Source organism: Gadus morhua, chromosome 9 (assembly GCF_902167405.1).
Source record: "Gadus morhua chromosome 9, gadMor3.0, whole genome shotgun sequence".
Taxonomy (NCBI): Eukaryota; Metazoa; Chordata; class Actinopteri; order Gadiformes; family Gadidae; genus Gadus; species Gadus morhua.
This window is the reverse complement of record NC_044056.1, coordinates 11,153,505-11,168,394: the sequence shown is the minus strand read 5'-3', so window position 1 is coordinate 11,168,394 and position 14,890 is coordinate 11,153,505. Positions and strand designations below refer to the sequence as shown.

Sequence of the window (14,890 nt, the reverse complement as noted above, 5' to 3'; positions counted from 1 at the left end):
CCCCCCCTCTAGCTGAATTAAACATGGCTCAGCCCAACACTTCGGCGCATTCAGAAGTTAATTATCAGAGTGGAGATTAGGTCCCAGAAGTTGCCCTGTTGACAGCGCGGCCATTATTACACCAGGGCCGGTCCTGGCCCGGTGAACCCACTCTGTGTTCACATCCCTCTGGGTCCGTTATTACACCAGGGCCGGTCCTGGCCCGGTGAACCCACTCTGTGTTCACATCCCTCTGGGTCCGTTATTACACCAGGGCCGGTCCTGGCCCGGTGAACCCACTCTGTGTTCACATCCCTCTGGGTCCGTTATTACACCAGGGCCGGTCCTGGCCCGGTGAACCCACTCTGTGTTCACATCCCTCTGGTCCATTATGCTAAAGCAAGCCGGCTCATGACTCAGAGTGTCGCTAAACAAGCTCTATCACGGTATCTTACAAGATGATACCGTTTGTGGCTTGGAAGACGATGACCAGCGATGTTTACAGTACACGGCGTGTGGCTCAGGAGGTAGAGCGGGGCTGGTAACCGGGAGGTTGTAAATTTAATCCCCGGCTCCTCCTAGCCGAGTATCGAGGTGTCCCTGAGCAAGGCGCCTCACCCTGACTGCTGCCAAAGAGCTGGCTGTTGCCTTGCATGGTTGACTCTGCCGTCTGTGTGTGAATGGGTGAATGTGGCCACTCCCACCCTGCGTCCTTTACGTCTGGAGGAGCCCAGAAGAAGTCTCCTAGGAGGAGTGTGGCAGCCACCGAGTGTTACAATGGGTGTATTATTAATTAATATCTGGTATTAGCCACGCCCAGTTGGCCATTCCATGACCAAGTGGGGGAGACAGATTCTCTGGTGGGCATATTAGCATTTTACGTATTAAATTATTAGGTAAGTGCTGCATGCAGCGCTCAACTATTGTTTTCATAAGTTTTATTCTTTCTTCCTAAATTTCCTCTTTATTATTCTCTGCGAACTTTGGGACCTATCTCCTTCCTCAATTTTTCACCTAGAGACTCCATTCAAAATGTTTGGAATCGCGCGTGTCTTTTCAGATTATTAAAATATTTGATACTTTTTAAGATATTCTACTTTTAAAACACAATCTTTTTTTAATATAGGAGTCAATGGGAGGACGGGTCTTGAACAGAAGAGAAACGTCCACGTTATTTGTAACTCAACTGGTTCAAGTGACCTCTGCGAACTGTTGAGCTATGTATGCTGCTCTGCTGTTTCTGACTTCCCCAAATGAAAACGACACGACATTTCACAAAATCATACATATTTACTGGGAGAACTTGAATATGGATTCATAATTTATTTTCCTATTTTTTTGTGTTGATAATGATTTAATCCTAGAAGGCGGCCAGTATACTGCTCTTAAAACAGTTCTGTGGGTCGTCTTCATCCTAATGAGGTGTTGGCGCTTTAAATACAGCTTGTCACACCGCGTTGAGGGATGTCATGTCTTGGGTTTTTTGTCTAGTCGATTTCCAGTTTTATTTTTGAAAAGTAACTTCTCTCTCGTTTCAGGTCACTTGCCCTTCCTCCTGTGTCACCGGTCTGGTGTCTCCCCTGATCCCTGATTGTTTCCACCTGTGTCTCCCCTCCTCATGTGTATATAGTCTTTTTCTTCCCTTGTCCTTGTCGCCAGAGTATTTCGTTCGTCACTGTCCGTGTACCTCCAGCTTTTGACTCACAGCCTTGTCTTTGCCATGTCCTGAACTAAAGTTTGTATTTTTGACTTTCTGTTTCCTCTTCTGAGAAAGAGGGATCTTTTGTTCGTAATGTTTTTGGTCAGCCTGTTTGCAGTGCTGGAGTTATTTTCCTTAGCCCTTTTCCTCCATTTGGAGCGCTTTTGTTTTGTTCCCTTTTTAGCCTCAGAGCAGCGTAGCCTAGTTGTATAGCCGCTTTTGTTTTCTTCTCCTTGTTAGCGATTTTCTGTTCTTTTCCTACCACCTTATTTGCCAGATCAGAGTAGAGTTTAGTTTCTCGTTTTTCCAGATAAGTGTGATTTTAGTTTCTTGTGTTTTGTCAAGTTTTCCTCGCCTGTCGTTTGAGGGTTTCATAGCAATGATTTCATCACTTGTTTTGACGAGAGGACAGGCAGTCCAAAATAAAGCTTGTTTGGACCGTTCGCCTATTTGCATCTAGGTCCTCTTTCTAGAGCCGGCCTGACACGGCTGTGGTGAAAAGAAAGTGTCCCAAGCTGTTGCACCACTTCCACTTTTGCTGTGAACAGACTCGAGACCTCCACTGAGACCACATTGAGGTCGAGATGCTCAACATGGGGGCTTTGCTGCTGTTACTAATCGGTGTGACTGATGGTGAGACTTTAATGGCATTATTACTAAATTAATTCATAACATATTTTACATAATTGAGTCACTTATGGTTTTGTTGCTCTTGGTTTAGATGAACGTTAATTCTGGGTAAATTGACTGATTGATTTATTTAATTATCACTCCACCATTTATTTTGACTTCAAAACAATGCATCACCAGTATCATCAAGAGTATTAGGGCTAGGGTGGGGTATTTTTCATTTATATGACAATCGTAGGGAAATTATGATTATCAAATCAAAAAAGTAATGAAATATTAAATGATTCAACATATATTGGTATACAGTGGTGGATGAATTACTCTAACCGCGTACTTGTTAAAGTAAAAGTAATTTGGTGTAATGTAGTTCCAATGTCTTGCTAAAAACCCACTTACAACACTCTAAATACAAGGTTTTCTATTTGTGATATCTGATACTGCTATCCTTTGAAACGTGTGTGTGTGTGTGTGTGTGTGTGTGTGTGTGTGTGTGTGTGTGTGTGTGTGTGTGTGTGTGAGATCCGATGGCCCTCCCTCGCCCCTAATTACTATTGGAGAGGCAAGCATCGTTTTTAGCTTCTACCGGGAGTACGCCTGGATATGTAGAAAGCACCTAGCCTCTAGCCATATAAACGGGGGTCCCCACAGACAAATGCCTGATGTGTAACAATCATATTTCCAATCGATTAATAATTTTAAGGTAACCGTTTAAGCATGACATGGTGTTTCTAGGTTAAATATTGAAGTTGTTTAGGCTCCGCAACGTCCACATTGGTTAGCTGTGTCTATGGTCACGCATGCATGTCGTGGAAAGGAACGTTGAAAGGAATGACAGGTTTTTGGAATGTAGTGGAGTAAAAAGTAAGATTTCCCCGGGACCTCTACGAAATGTTTTTGAGTAAAAGTATAAAATCTCACAAAATAATGATACTCAAGTAAAGTACAGGGGTCTCATTTATAACCGTTGCGTACGCACAAAACGGGGCTGAAAGTTGCGTACGTGACTTTTCACGCCAAGGTTGTGATCTATAAAAAACCAACTTGACGGGAAAATGTGCGCAGCCCTAAGCAAACTCTGACCCATGCGTACGCATGGTTTGGAGGAAAAGGAGAATTGGCGACACAGACGGTGTGGTGGTGAACTGAAGTCAGACCGAAGAATTGCAGAGTGAGAAGAACGATTATGTTTTATCATCGCCCTTCATAAATTTAATTTCAACCCCTATCATGCGTTAAATCCTAATCAGAATAATTTAAGTCCACTGCGTTATTTCTCAGTTATAACTCCAGAAATATCTCCTTAGAATAGAAATAAAAAGAAATTCTCTATATTTAATCCCGTTACTCCACCATACTGTCCACTGACGGCGCGACTGCATGGAATAGAGCATCTGTCCAACATGTGTCAACATCATTTTCATGTGACACTGTAAACATCTGTAATCCTTAGCCCAAGTGAAGGAGTTCAAGTAGGCTAGCTCTCTTTTCGTTACAACGGTGCGGTAAAGCGAACGCAATACCGCCCCCGCTGCTCCGATTCTCCGGCCAATCTCACGCTCCATAGTACCCTCACTCGCAAACAAGACCCCGACGAGCCGCAAGGCAAAGCTCTCGATCTACCGGTCGATCTTCGTTCCTATCCTCACCTATGGTCATGAGGGCTCGGTGATGACCGAAAGGACGAGATCGCGGGTACAAGCGGCCGAGATGAGTTTTCTCAGAAAAACTGGCTGGCGTCTCCCTTAGGGATAGGGTGAGAAGCTCAGCCATCCGTGAGGAACTCGGATTAGAGCCGCTGCTCCTTTACTTAGAAAGGAGGCAGCTGAGGTGGTTCGGGCATCTGGTAAGGATGCCCACTGGGCGCCTTCCTTGGGAGGTGTTTCAGGCACGTCCAGTGGGGAGGAGACCTCGGGGAAGACCCAGGACTAGGTGGAGAGATTATATCTCAACACTGGCCTGGGAACGCCTCGGGATCCCCCCGTCAGAGCTGCTCAATGTGGCCCGGGAAGGGGAAGTCTGGGGCCCCCTGCTTGAGCTGCTCCCCCCGCGACCCGACCCCGGATAAGCGGACGAAAATGAGATGAGATGAGACTGTAAACACATAATCAAATGTCAATTAAATCAAGTGTGAAAAACCAAGCCACACTCCTCATCACAATCGTTGTCCGTTACTCTTGATGCTTTTCATGACAAATCAGGCATTAAAAAGGGGTTATGTTCAAGAACATTTTACGTGGGTGATTACAAACTGATTATCCAAGGCATTCTCGTCAGTCTTATTACCGTAACCCTATAAATACAGAGGTGAGCGCCGTGGTAATGCTGCACCATATGGCACTTCTGGCGGACCATTCAAATGGCAGGATTAGGAGGGAGAGGGTATTTAGGGACCATAACGATTTATTGGTAGTGTAGCCGAGCGTTCTGAGTTCAACGATAAAACAAAGACCGGGACCAGAGACGAGGTAGTGCGTTCAGCAGCCCACTCGGCTTCACTTTAATCCCCCTCCCCCACACACAACACATCAACAGTCAACTTCCCCCCCTTACAGCAACTCACGAGGGACACACCTCCTTTTCCAGACTAAACGCCGAACAGTCTGTTACACACGTCCCCTCCTCAATAAGAAACGTCCACGTTTCACCTGAACAAAAAACATGGGGAGAATATCCCCCCAAATCCCCATCTGCTGTAACTCCAACAGAACAACAATATAGGCAACACAAATAATCAGAACATACATCAAACACCTGAATTCCAAATCCTCTAAGCAGTTGTTAAGCGCAAACTATACAGTCACCCTGTAACCAGTGACCCAAACATACAACCAATGCTGCCAAACATTTGTGCAACACCTTGAGGCTAAACACATAAACCCAACCTGAAACAAAATTAACAAAAACAATACAATGAACTCATTTGCTTTCACCGTACATTTCACCTTTTCATCAATTCAAACCTTTTTTTTTTATCAAGCAAACTTCCACAGCATTAACAAATCCAGAACACCATAACTTCAAAACATGACAAAGTCCTGCAAATGGGACGGAGGCCGCACCACTCGCCCGCCGCGAGACTGTCCGGACCTGAGCTCCGGTAAGTTCCCACCCAGTCCATTGTCCAACTCACCAGCCCGAGGCTGATCCCTGCTCTGTGGGAGCGAAGACTCGACCACAGGAGGAGAACCAACGGCAACAGGAGTGGCAGGAACAGCCTGTGCCGGCAATGGCAGAGTGTACGGTTTCAGTCTGTCATGATGAACCACTTGAGCCCGCTCCATCGGGTCGAGAGCGCTGATAATGCGATATGTTAGTGCAGCCTCCCCACCAGAAACCAGCACTTGCACGACCCGATATGGGCCCTTCCAGTGCGGTGCCAGCTTCATACGCCTTTCCGTGGGGTTATTCAGCCACACCAGCCCACCTACACTAAAAGGACGGTGGCAGCTACTCTGGTCATGGTACAGTTTCTGTCTCTCGCGAGCCTCCGCAGAGTTAAGCCTGGCTGCGCCGAAGGCTGACTCCAGTCGCTCTGCAATGGTGGATGCATAATCCATCTGGGACCCAGTGCCCCGGGAGTCCAGATCACCAGCAGGCACCAGCACGTCAGCAGGAACCCGGGCCTCACGTCCATGCATTAGGTAGAAGGGGGTGAACCGGGTGCTGGCATGTTTAGAGGAGTTGTATGCAAAGGCGACTTGCTTCACATAAGTGTCCCATTCACCTCCATGCGAAAGCAACATCTTTGCCAGCTGATCGATCAGAGTCCGGTTGTGACGCTCCACCATGCCATCAGATTTGGGATTATAGGCAGTGGTGCGTGTTTTCTTAATCCCCAGCCATTGACAGAGGCTCTGAATCACCTCTGCTTCGAACTGCCGGCCCTGGTCGGTATGCAGGATTTCTGGAACACCATGCACCAACACATAATCCTCAAAAAGGCAGCGCGCGACTGAGTGTGCTGTCTGATTCGGTAAGGCATACAGGGCAACAAACTTTGTAAAGTAGTCCTCGACCACTAAGATGTACCTGTTCCCCCGAGATGTCATGGGCAGCTCCAGAATGTCTGCGGCCACCCTCTGCAGAGGACGGTCAACTTGGGACCCTCCCATAGGAGCCCTCGGCCCTGGGACTGGGCACCTGCGAGTCTGACAGGCCCTACATTGCTCACACCACCGTCTTATGTCCCTCAACATGAAGGGCCAGTAGCAAGATTGCTTGGCTTTCTCCCACACACGTTCAGCGGAAAAGTGTGCAGCAGCCGGCCCCCCATGCAACTGTTGAAGGATCTCCGGCACCATGGCTGCAGGAACAACAGCCTGAATTTGCTTCTCTCCCGTGGTTTCAGGCAACGCCGTGCGGCACAGCAGCCCCTCCATTACCGACAGACGGTGGAACTCAGTCCATAACTTCCTCAAGCTGGCAGAGGAACCCCCGGGGAGTCTACGAGGCCGCCGCACTCTGCCCTGCTCCAACCAAGACAACACAACACTAATGTCAGGGTCTTCACGCTGTGCTGACCGCAATTCAGCTCCACCACCACTAAGTGAATACACCGGAACTGGCTCTGTTTGTGCCCCGTCTGCAGGCGGAGAGTGGTCAGACACCTCCACTGAGGCTACGGCGCAAAGCCCGGCTGAAGGAGCATCTGGCTCGACAAAGTCTGGAGACACGGGTCGGCGGGACAGAGCGTCCGCATTTTTGTGGCGGGCGCCATCCTTGTGGACCATGACCCAGTCAAACGGGTCCAACTCCAGCACCCACCTACACCTCCGTCCAGTAGGGTCATTATCAATGGCCATGCGCCTAAGGCCCAGCAGAGGGCGATGGTCAGTGATGATGCAGAACGTGGATAGTCCCACATAGTGTTTGAACTCACGGACTGCCCACACCACAGCCCATAGTTCCCTGTCGAAGGTGGACCATCTCTTCTGTGTGTGTGTGAGGGCCTGGCTTGCGTAGGCAATCACCTTCTCACAACCCTCTTCATCCTGCGCTAGCACTGCCCCAACCGAGTCTTTAGAGGCGTCGGTGTACACCTTGAAAGGAAGTGCAAAGTTAGGTAGCGTAACTACCGGAGAAGATGTAAGCACTTGCCTGAGGTAGGTGAACGCCGCCTCACACTCAGCCGACCACTCAAAGGGCACATTCTTCCCTGCCAGCCGGTTTAGTGGTGCAGCGTGCTGGGAGAAATTACGCACAAATCTCCTATAATAGGAGCATAGACCCACAAAGGCCCTGACGTCTGACGGGGTGCGGGGGGTTGGCCAAGTTCTCACCTTATCAGTGTTCCGCGGGTCTGGTTGGAGACCATCCCTGGAGACCACGTGGCCCAAAAACACGACATGGTCCCTGGCAAAGTGGCATTTCTTGGAATTCAACTTCAGGCCCGCCAGCTGGATCCTAGAAAGGACTTCATCCAAATGAAGGAGATGGTCTGAGAATGTACGGCTGTAAATCAGTATATCATCCAGATATACCACACAAATGTGCCATGGCAGGCCCCTCAGAATGAGCTCCATCATTCGTTGAAAAGTGGCTGGAGAATTGGTCAGACCCATAGGCATAGCCCGCCACTGATACAGGCCCCGGCCGGTCGTGAAAGCTGTCTTCTCGCGATCCTCCTCAGCCATCTCTACCTGCCAGTAGCCATTCGAAAAGTCAAGCGTGCTGAACCAGGCCGAGCCAGCCAGAGCATCTAGGCTATCATCCACTCGCGGGAGGGGGTGTGAGTCTTTGATCGTCACTGCATTCAGCCGACGATAATCAATGCAGAACCTCCACTGTCCCCCTTTCTTCCTCACAAGCACCACTGGAGATGCCCAGGGGCTACAACTCTCTTCCACAACTCCATCAACCAGCAGTTCAGCCACCTGACGTTCAATCTCTGTCCGTTTCCCAGGTGCTGCACGATAAGCACGCTGCTTCACAGGGGGGTGGTCCCCAGTTCTTATATGGTGTTTGATCAGGGTGCACCTGCCCGTGTTTCTGTCACCCAGGTTAAAGATATCAGTGAACCTCTGCAGCAACTCAGCCAGCTTGGCCCTCTGCTCAGCCGTAACAGGAGACTCCTCTAAGGAGACAGGGCCTGCAGCAGCCGGCGGCACAGCTGGATGATTGTCGACGACACGAGGCGGCACTAAAATGTCTCCCTTTCCGACTGGGTAAAACTCACCCAGGTGTAGACCCTGGTTCAACCGCCTCCCCTGTGGGATTGAGGATGCGGGCTGAGGTCACACCATTCCTCACACTGCTCACTGTACGAGCAACCACCAGCCCCGTTGTTTCTGGGATGTTAGGCTCCAGATATCCCTGAAAGTCTGCAGCAGGTTGACTAGCTCCAGCAGGAGTGAGAATGTTCACTGGCACCAGAGCCTCACTCAGCGGAGGAATGGTCATGACGTCAGCGAGGGATACGTTACAACAACTTGGGACCAACTCTCCACCCTGAAGCAGGGGAACAGAAACGTCCCATAGTTGTAAAACCCCTCGCCCCAAATCCAACAATGCGTGATTCTTAGCCAGAAAGTCCAGTCCGAGTAGAACACACTGAGTGGATTCCCTTAGCACATGGAAAGTGTGCTGCCAGCAGGTCGGGCCCAGGCGGAAGGTGATCTCACTGGTACCCAGTGTGTCTAATTTTTGTCCATTAACTGCCCGAGAGTCAATATAGTTCTTTTTCAGAGGCCTGTTTCGCAGGGCAGGGACTGACATACGGAAGTCTGCACTAATCAGTGACACCGAGGCCCCGGAGTCCACCAACATGAGAACCTCTGTGCCTTCAACCACACCCCTGATGAAAGAAGTTGATTGGCCAGTATAATCCATACAAGCAATGTCATTGGAAAAGTCATGGCTCAAGGGACCCACCATAGGAGTAGCTGGCGTTTGGGCCTCGACACCAGCTACCGGCCGCTTCCCTGATGGCCGTTGTCAGCATCCTGCTGTCGTGGCAGGAAGTGCACGCCGCGTCGCCTGGGCTCGTCCTCACGTCGCCTGGGCTCGTCCTCACGTCGCCTGGACTCGTCCTCACGTCGCCTGGGCTCGTCCTCACGTCGCCTGGGCTCGTCCTCACGTCGGGCACGCCAGTTCGGGCTAGGGCTTCTACCCCCAGGCGGCCTGGAGGGCATCCCAGACGGATCTGAACGATAGCCACGAGACGGAAAACCCCCCTGGCGTGGGGACCGCCCAGGCTCGGGGGAGCGGCCACGGTGTTCCTCACGAGAGCCTCTCAACTGGCAGCCCCACTCGCCACAGGTACAGTTACAGCCTCCTCCTGAGGGCGAGCGAAACCTTCGCCCCCTTGTGTCAGCATCCCCCGACCTCAGCCTCCGATTTTCCTCACAAAGTTCTTTCATTCCCACTCTCATGGTGTGCATGTCCTCAGTTAGCTTTTCAACAGCTCTCTGGAGACCATCAGAGACTGACACGGACTGTACAGATGGGCCCCCACCACCGTAGGCAGCAGCAGCAGTACTCACGCAGTCTCTCTGTAGGGTCATTCTGGCGTTCTCACATCGCTCCGCCACGTGTAAAGCCTCCTCCAGGTCCGTGGCGCCCATCTCCAAACACTTGGCCTTCAAAGCCGGGTCAAGACCAGCCAGGAAACGCCGAAACTTCTCCTCCCTCTGTGCAACACCACCATAATCCGGAAATGCCTCTGTGACCAGCCGGCTCACATCAGCAGCGTACACCTCCAGACTTTCACCAGAAGCACGCACACGGGCTGACAGGCTTGCTCTGAACCGGTCCATTAACTGTCTCTGTCCAAACGCTGCTCCCAGCCTCTCTTTAATCGCCGCATAATCCAACTTGGTCGCATCAGGAAGACTGTCCCACAGCAGAAAAGCGGACTTGCTGAGGCGAGTGGGAAGAATCCTCACCAGCTCTTCCGTACAGCCGTGGCCGCCCCCTGCCGTGGCGCCGACGGCCACCTCCAACTGCCTCGCCCAGCTGAGGAAACTCTGGCTCCCGTCCCCGGTAAAAGGAGCAGGCAGGTCGATCTTTACAGCTCCGCCCGGCGAGTATCTGCCCAGCATCCTTGCACTGGGTTTAAAAGGGTCCTCGTCTGCGCTCCACATGTCAACCTTCTATCACGCACCACGTGCGGTCAGCCAGCTAGCTATACTGGGGCAGCTAAACCAATAACTAACTGAAACTAAAACTAACACCGACAAGGCGCCGCAGCAGACAAAATACTCAACTAAACACAATCAGCGGTTCACTGAAGAACACCGCTGCCACCAATGTAGCCGAGCGTTCTGAGTTCAACGATACCAATTATTATATAAAACAAAGACCGGGACCAGAGACGAGGTAGTGCGTTCAGCAGCCCACTCGGCTTCACTTTAATCCCCCTCCCCCACACACAACACATCAACAGTCAACTTCCCCCCCTTACAGCAACTCACGAGGGACACACCTCCTTTTCCAGACTAAACGCCGAACAGTCTGTTACAGTAGGCTACATAAAAATATGTAACTCCATGTCAGACCACTTCTTTTTCTAATTCTGGGAAAGTGCGCTCCGTGCTACTGACAGAGTTCACTGCTGCAGCAACATGTTGCCACTCACTCTGCTTTTTGTTGTTGGCGATCCCAATCCTTTCGGGCCTCCATCTCACCCACAAGTGTCTCCACTTCAACCTCCGTGAAATTTCGCTTTTTTGATTTTCTCAGTACTTCTGCCATTGTTTCCAACAAGACATAATACCGGCATCTGAGTCTGTTTTATATGCAGATCGCATTCATGAGGTCATTTGCATTGACCATTTATGGTTAAAAAGGGGCGTGTAGAGGGCGGAACGTGAAGCTGATTCAGCTGCGCACAATTGTAGTCAGTATGTGATTTATAAAGCAAAGATGCGTACAGGTGCGCGTACGCAGTGTTTTATAAATCCGAATATTTTTTGGCGCACGCAAAACTTGGCTTCTGGGCGTACGCACATTTTTAGTAACGATCCCACGCACAGTTTTATAAATGAGACCCCAGATATGCTACAAAAGTTACTTAAGTACAGTAACGAATTACTTGTACTCCATTACTGTCCACCACTGAATATACAGTTCCTCTCTGCATTGGCACATACTGTATTCAAAATGTCCACCCCTCTTAATAAGAGCGGGGCTCTGTGAATCTGAGTCAGACATCTCCTGTAGTGCTTTATTGTCTTCTGTAAACCTCCAGGTGTGAAGACCTTCTGCGACGCCACACAGGAAGAATACACAGCCCGGTGCTTCGGCTCCCAGGGAGGAACCTTGGAGGTCAAGCTGTCCAAGACCTCAAGGCCGTTTCAATATGAAGTGAAGCAAAACAATGTTCTGATTGATCTTTTAGACCCTCAGATATTAAACCCTCGATTTTCAATTACTTACAGTCCTAGAATATTAACTGTAAAGGACCTCAACAGGTCGGACAATGGTGAATACTCAATGCTTGATTCATTTGGCTTAAGAAGGACAACAAATTATTTTTATTTATCCATTGAAGGTGAGTAACTATACATATATATTAGTGCTGTCAAGCGATTAAAATATTTAATCGCATTAATGTCATAGTTAACTCACGATCAATCGCAATTCTTTTTTTTATGCTAAATATCACTTGATTTCTTTGTCCCATTAATTTTTCTCATTTTAATGCTCTTATCAACATGGAGAAGTGCATCGGCTTGCCGTGTGCAAATGGTTTTTTATTGATCACATCATTGGCATATACTGATCAAAACGGGACGATACAAAAAACAAGCCCATAGTGCAATTAAACGATGAACATACAAACATACTAGCTTGAACATAGCAGTCAGGCTACTGCTTCTTTGTTTTGAGCCAAAAAAAATCTGATATATTTTTTTATAAAAATTGCGTTAATCGCGCGATAAAATTAACGCCGTTAAAATTGGTTTGTGTTAACGCCGTTAACGTGTTTAACTGACAGCACTAATATACATATATATTTTAGTGCTGTCAGTTTTTTTCTTTTGCTCAAAACAAAGAAGCAGTAGCCTGACTGCTATGTTCAAGGCAGTATGTTTGTATATTCATCGTTTAATTGCACTATAGGCTTGTGCCAAAGTTGTGCCAAGCCGATGCAGTTCTCCATGTTGATCAAGAGCATTAAAATGAGAAATTAATGGGACAAAGAAATCAAGGGATATTTAGCATAGAAAAACATTTGCGATTAATCGCGAGTTAACTATGGCATTAATGTGATTAAATATTTTAATCGCTTGACGGCACTAAATATATTAGCAGTTATTGGTAACCAGGGTTACAGATAAGAGGGAAACCGCTGGTTTGAGCGGTCTACATTTTAGACCCTGACCGTGACCGCTGACCTCGTAGCTCTTAGAATCACTGTTGGCTCTCAGGCTCTGTTAACATTATGGTTAACCTTACATGCTATATTGTAGCATATCTACACTCTTTAAACAGTCCCTCCGTCCATTTATTATTAATACTGACCAAATTTGATTTAAAACCTTTTAGATGCGTACGTTACTACTTCATTTACCTTTTCGGTATACAATTTGTCAAGTACAGTTAACACCTGGTAGTCTGGGAAAAGTAAGCCTCTACTTGAAGCTTACAAACTGTACGCCTCAACGGTTTCCCTTAGCCCCGGTCTCCTCTCCCCTCCTGTCCCGGGAGTGTCTGTCCCGGGGACAGCAGAGGGTGTCCTGCGCTGCAGAGGGGGACGGACCCCACTACAGCTGGAGTCTAGACGGACTCCCGCTGAATGCCACGCGTCTCCTCTCTGGACCCAGTAACGCTAGTGACATCACTCTGGAGCCGGGCCTGTCGGGGCTGATCACCTGCTCGGTCCGCAACAACGTGAGCGCAGCCGCGGCTAACCTAGCCCTGTCTGTGTGTGACCGTGAGTGAAAAACACAACGACAAAAATCAACGAGAGACCCTTGGATCCACTCGCCGTTGATCCGTCACATAACCGTCACATGAAGGTTATAGGTCACATAACCCCTCCCCTCCCCAGTAAATACTATTTCCTTACAATCAATTTACTTAAAACTGTATTTTTCTTTTTTAAGGAAAAGGACCACTAACCGTTTTGAGAAACAATGAATATCTACAGATACATAACCCTGCTTTTCTTTGTCCCAGACCCCATCCCTATCGTCGCTCGTTATCTGACGGTGGTGGGGCTGCTGCTAGTAGCATTGGGAGTCTACTGGGCCCTGAAGAAGAAGAAAAAGAAAACTTCAAGACCTCAAGGTACGCAGTGTGGCTCTTTGGGACAACTGTTAAGCACACACTTTATTTATGAGCAATATTGCTCACTTTTTATTGACTTATTTTGTTGACTTTTACTGTTTTTCCATTTTGTTGATCGTGAATTCTACCGTCTGTTGACTGACTTAGTGAGGTAGCCTACTAGATACCTGAATTTTCCAATGGGGATGAATACAGTATTTATCTATCCATCTTATGGCCCATGTTTTCTCATTTTCTAATCTTCTGCTCATCAGACATCCCGCTGTCCTCCATGGCGACCGGGGGAGCAGGGGAGTGAGGAGGAGAACGGCTGTTCCAGGTGGCTCCAGGCCTCAGGCGGACGCTGGAAGCTAAAGGGCGTCCTATCCTAGCTGTCTCTGTTGTATACAGGGAATGGGTTAACCTAGTGATTGTAAGTGCTTGTCACTTGGTTCTCTGAACATCCTTCTGTACTGACAGCGATATATACAGTTTCTAAGTCGCTTCGGATACAAGTGTCTGCTAAATGCCCTAAATGTAAATGTTAATGTAATTTTTTCAATTAATTAATTAAATTGATAGCATATAATATTGATTGAATTTTTTTACTTTGCCTTTGTTTTCTTATATTTATCTATTTTATTTTATTATTTCATTTTATTGTATGGCAATGTGTTTATGTGAGGTACTTTGAGTCCGCCTCGTGTATATAAGTGTGATATAAATAAAGTTGCCTTGCCTTACTTTCTAGGGGTTGTCATCTTCTACTGCCAAAACAAACAATATGGCTGACATTAAGTTGATCCTTGGTGGAAAATGCAATATTTTAATATCGTTTGTCAAGAAAATTGGGTTTTAGAACAGTTCTAGCAAAAAATATGCATTTTATTTCCATTACCTTCCTTCAGTGATTGAATATGATGTTTAATCTGTTGGTTACGAACGAATGTCCTTTCAGGCCTCCAGCCGAAATGTGTTGAATTTCTCCCTTTTCTTCTTTGGATTTTGAAAACACGGCGCATTTCTACCGCCACCAGGCGGTCATCTGACGAACAGCAGCCCCCCAGTCAGAGGCACAGCTTATAGGGTAAGGCCCGCTGTACTCCTGTTGAACACTTTCACATCAATGAGGGCATTCAACTCAAATGATAACAGGAAGTGATCGATTGGTGGGTGATCCAGGGTTTGTAAAAGGGGGAGGGAACTTTTGGATACCGTTCTTGTCCTCCGGCGGGGGATCAGGCGGACGGCAGCGGTTTTGGCAGGGTCGGGTTTCACACCCTGGTCAGTGAGCTGGTGACCGACATAAGCAACCTCAGTGACCCTGAAACGGCCCTTCTCAGGGTTCAGTCTGAGCTTGACAGCCCTTAT

The 14,890-nt window shown here is 48.2% G+C and overlaps 1 protein-coding gene across 3 annotated transcripts; it reads left to right on the top strand.

Annotated features, from left to right (window-relative positions):
* Positions 1-14,267, top strand: LOC115550363 (uncharacterized). 3 transcript variants are annotated; one of them, XR_003977887.1, is made up of 5 exons: positions 1-2,311; positions 11,496-11,798; positions 12,927-13,300; positions 13,430-13,540; positions 13,795-14,267. XR_003977887.1 is itself a non-coding variant. In XM_030365303.1 (5 exons), the coding sequence occupies exons 1-5, from the start codon at positions 2,263-2,265 to the stop codon at positions 13,836-13,838; spliced, it is 765 nt and encodes a 254-aa protein (XP_030221163.1). In that variant the 5' UTR covers positions 5-2,262; the 3' UTR covers positions 13,839-14,267. The 3 variants fall into 3 exon arrangements, 1 of the variants encoding a protein (XP_030221163.1); XR_003977888.1 differs by having other exon boundaries at positions 2-2,311; positions 12,927-13,269; XM_030365303.1 differs by having other exon boundaries at positions 5-2,311; positions 12,927-13,184.
* The last annotated feature ends 623 nt before the right edge of the window (positions 14,268-14,890 follow it).